The sequence below is a fragment of the Rhinoderma darwinii genome, chromosome 5, assembly GCF_050947455.1.
Source record: "Rhinoderma darwinii isolate aRhiDar2 chromosome 5, aRhiDar2.hap1, whole genome shotgun sequence".
NCBI lineage: Eukaryota > Metazoa > Chordata > Amphibia > Anura > Rhinodermatidae > Rhinoderma > Rhinoderma darwinii.
The window spans coordinates 344,460,926-344,465,076 of record NC_134691.1 but is presented as its reverse complement, the minus strand read 5'-3'; the positions used below and the strand labels follow the sequence as shown (position 1 = coordinate 344,465,076).

At 37.2% G+C, this 4,151-nt stretch overlaps 1 protein-coding gene across 1 annotated transcript; it reads right to left on the bottom strand.

Annotated features, from left to right (window-relative positions):
• Window positions 1–304: 304 nt before the first annotated feature.
• Window positions 305–2,505, bottom strand: LOC142653104 (uncharacterized). Its single transcript, XM_075828813.1, has 4 exons — window positions 1,979–2,505; window positions 1,777–1,884; window positions 1,437–1,672; window positions 305–1,353 (listed from the first exon to the last, which is right to left on the bottom strand). The coding sequence occupies exons 1-4, from the start codon at window positions 2,248–2,250 to the stop codon at window positions 1,235–1,237; spliced, it is 735 nt and encodes a 244-aa protein (XP_075684928.1). The 5' UTR covers window positions 2,251–2,505; the 3' UTR covers window positions 305–1,234.
• Window positions 2,506–4,151: the final 1,646 nt, after the last annotated feature.

The following is a 4,151-nucleotide window of genomic DNA, read 5'->3' as shown; positions in this document are numbered from 1 at the left end:
CTTCCACCAAAAAGGAATTTTTGGACCATTTCTTAATTTTAGATTGCATAAAAAAATCTGACAGTGCATTGTGTTATTAAACAGGCTGTTTGTTACTTCCGGCTACCATCCGTTTACCCATAGCCATATATGTAGCTGTCACTTTAACATTACTATTGTTGTCTTGGCATGAAAGAGCTTGAAAGGGTTGTCTACGGTCCTAGAAGACCTCAGGCTGTCATACACGACTTTTCAGGACAACCAGGAGACTTTTAATTTGCGACAAATTTATTCGGACAAAATTAAATCGGTTCAATAAAATTGGACCAGAATTGAATTTCAGAAAATTCACTCATCTCTAACAGTAATGATTATATTCTTCTCATGACAAATTAGTGTAGAACACATTCAGAGCTATCAAACAACACCCAGAATATCACATTGGGCAAATAATTTCACTGTCAAATGTATAATGAGTGTCTCTATCCCCTTACATTAAACCCTAACCCTGCACCCTAACTCCACCCCGGCTACCGGTTACAACGGGCTATTTACTCATAGCCATATATGTTATTGTCACATTGAGATCGCTAATGCTGTCTTAACTTTAAAGAGCTTGAAAGGGGTTGTCTATGGTCCTAGAAGACCTCAGGGTGTCATACACAACTTTTCATGGCAATCGGGGCGCTTTTGATTTGTGACAAATTTATTCGAACATAATCGAATCTAACGGCCGGTTCAATAGAATCGGACCGGGATTTTGGGAAATTCAATCATCTCTAACAGCAATGATTATTTTCTTCTTATGACACTATCGTGTAGAACACACTCAGAGCTGTCAAACGACACCCAGAACATCACATTGGGCAAATATTTTCCCTGTCGAATGTATAATGAATTTCTCTATCCCCTTACATTAAAACCTTACTCTGCACCCTAAATCCACAATGTAAAGACTTTCCTCACCCAATTCTACCTAAATATAATTCCACCCAACCCCTAGCGATAAACTTTCTATTTAATGGGTTTCTAACAATACTCAACATTTTAACATTAACCCTTATGTCTTCCCCCAAACCCTATATTCTAACATAACTCTCCCCATCTATTGTTTAATGAACTTCTAAACACAAAGTTCTGCAAAACAAGAAAAATGTATCTATTTTACAAAACTCAACATCCCAAAACCCCAACAAATCAAAGTTCTTTTATAAATTCAGATTAAAGTCCATTCAGTTGAACTTCTTGAGCCGTCTCATCTTCTACTCCATTGATCTAAGATGTCTTTGACTCTAGGCAAGTTGTTTTTCCAGAGCTGATGTCCGATACACCTCTTCACTTCTTCTTCATCCGGCCGGTGTTCCTGAAGCATTCCTATTAAGAATAGATTAAAGAATGTATTAATAAGTTATTATGATATAGACATCGAAAAGCATCTGATCGAACATTAATCTTACCGATTATATAGTCCACCCGCATTCTGTTCTGCTGTTTCCTCCACCGATCATACAGGTGCTGTCCATGGACTGTGGACTCTGTGAAGCACCTCTTCAGTGCTGGTGGCTCCTTCTCCACAGTCAGCGGATATTTATCAGTGAATATTTTATATTCCTCCTCTTTGGTCCTCATCACGGGAGGAGAAGACTTTCTTTCCTTGTCTTTTTTGATCTGTTGTTCCTCCTCCATTGCAGCTCTGTAGAAGACACAAATGATTTAGTAAAAGAGAAAATAGAAAATAATAATCCCAATATATGTCAAGGGGGAAGAATACGAACATAACACTGCTCAGATACTTACTTTGAGGTGGCAGCCTTCTCTAGGTTTTCACAAATAAGTTCTTCCCGCAGCAACGCTGCTCTGGCCATGCCATGCATGTATATCTTCATGTAGACCGGGTCAGCAGCTCTATTTAAAGAAAATAAATGAAAATTAATAAATGAATGAAAAAGTTATGATTTTCTTTCTTTTCATTTATTATAAGACCTGTTTCTCTTCTTACCTCTTTGCGAGATTCTCTTTGGCAATTCCTTTGCTGAGACTTTTTTCAAACGGTCCAATTGCATTAATAAAGTTATAGGCCAGATCATATGTCTTCTCGTCTTTGTAATCTCGTGATGTGGCATTCATCAGGTAATAGAGAAACTGCATCAAAATATTGTGATATTTGAAGACGTCCTGATGGGTGTTGCCAATTTTCCGGAGCTCGGTGAAGTATTTGTATGTCTTCTCGTTGTTGTAAAGGAAGTTCAATGACGGCTTCTTATTGTCCATGTAGTACAGGTAACGACCAATGTACTTTACCTAAAATGATCAATTGAAATAAGATGAATAAAAGAGGAGCAGACGCTTACACAGATCTAGGATACATAAAGATCGGCTTCTTACCTCCTGTTTGCACCTCACGACACTTAAGGACTTTGAAAGATATTTCACAAATCCAGAAAACGGCTCTGACTCCATTGAATGTCTCCTGTACATCCCGGCTTCACACATCTTCTTCCTCAGCGGGTTGTTCCAGGAAATCTTGGGCTGAGTTGTCAATGTTTCTGTCTCCATCGCTTCGTCCTCTTCTTCTTTGTCCTCTTCTTCTTCTTCCTCTTGGTTTTCTTGCTGGTCAGTTATCTTTTCTGTTCGTTCGCTCCTCTCCTCTACTGTACTTTCCTCTTCAGAGTCACTTGTCAGGATTACTTCTTCTTCTTCCTTTTTTCTATGATCTTCTGGGTGTTTAGTGCTACTAAACAATGAGATACAATTTAATTTTACTTCCATAGGAATGTTTCTGAGTATTTACATAATGTTTGGAGATAAAATGTTCCTTACCTCGTTTTCTTACGTCCGCTGTTTTTGTCTTTGACCTGTCGTGCACGTTCTTTCCCCACCGCGGCTCTATTCCCACATTCACTGCTCTTCTCTGGAGTCCTTGGTTGAGAATCTTTCATCTCCACACGTCTTTTTTTTTTACTTTTGTCTTGATTATTCCTGACATTTTCAAAAACAAAATAAATAATTTTTAAATCACACATGAAATAATAAAATATTTATTATAAAGACCATTACTATAGATGCTGGAATTATACAAACCTTGGCATATGAGGATTATTGTAGATTATAAATCCACGACCTTTAAGGAACCCAAGGACGTTTTCTAGGCATCTTCCATCGCATACGAGCTTCGCAACCTGATGGTAGTTGATTGCAAGGCCCTTTGAGGCTACAGTCACCAGGTTTTTCTTGGCTGTAGCGACCATAGCCTTTATATCATCATCACTGCTGTATCTCATACATTTTCTGTGCAGGTGGGTACCCAAGAAATTGTCTGTCTTAAAACATATGGGGCAGGTCATTGGGGTTCTGTTTTGCCTGTTTAACAAAAAAGTATTTATTAGAGTTATATTTATATTTTTGAAGAGGTTTTCTGCCAGACATATAAAATAGGAATAAGAAAGACCAGTATACTTACACTTTGGATGCCATGTTTAGCTCTGAGATGATAGAACCAGAGCCTTAAAAAAAAGCTGTCGGATTATAAGTCAAGAACTGAATTAATGGAAAAAGATTTCAAAAATGCTTTAACATGAAAAGTAAAATTTGAAAAGTAGCAAAATTAAAAAGGAAATAAAGTAAATTCTTTAGAGATCAGTCCGGTAGAGAGAGCAGAACTTCAGTGAATCCGCAAAAGTGACTGAGGACCTGGACTCTGAACTGTCCTTTTATGTAGAAATGTCATATCCTCCGACCAGTAGAATCACTCACTTTAATTCTTCTTTTGTTTCCTAACTGGCCAATAATAAACTGTCAAATAATTCCCTTTGTTAGATCTACATGGAATCATTAGCATTTTTAGAAGGTGTGAAAACTCAGCAGAAAACCTGCGCAAGTTACTGAAAACTCCTCACAAACATCAATGTTACTTTACTAATAATGCTGAAAGTAAAGGGAAATATACAAAATTGTGAACATATATAAATATATAAATAAACATTTACTTAATTGTCCATTCGCCTCGGCAGGAACTCGTTTTATTCTAAGATGTAGATTGTCGGGATCTTCAGCTATAAAGGAAAAAACTAAGAGAAGAAATACTGAGGTTAAGTCCTGGTGTGAGAACATACGGTATAAGATCTGGGATTTTCTAATAACTAATGGTAATAAATGTCTCCTGTCATTACCTG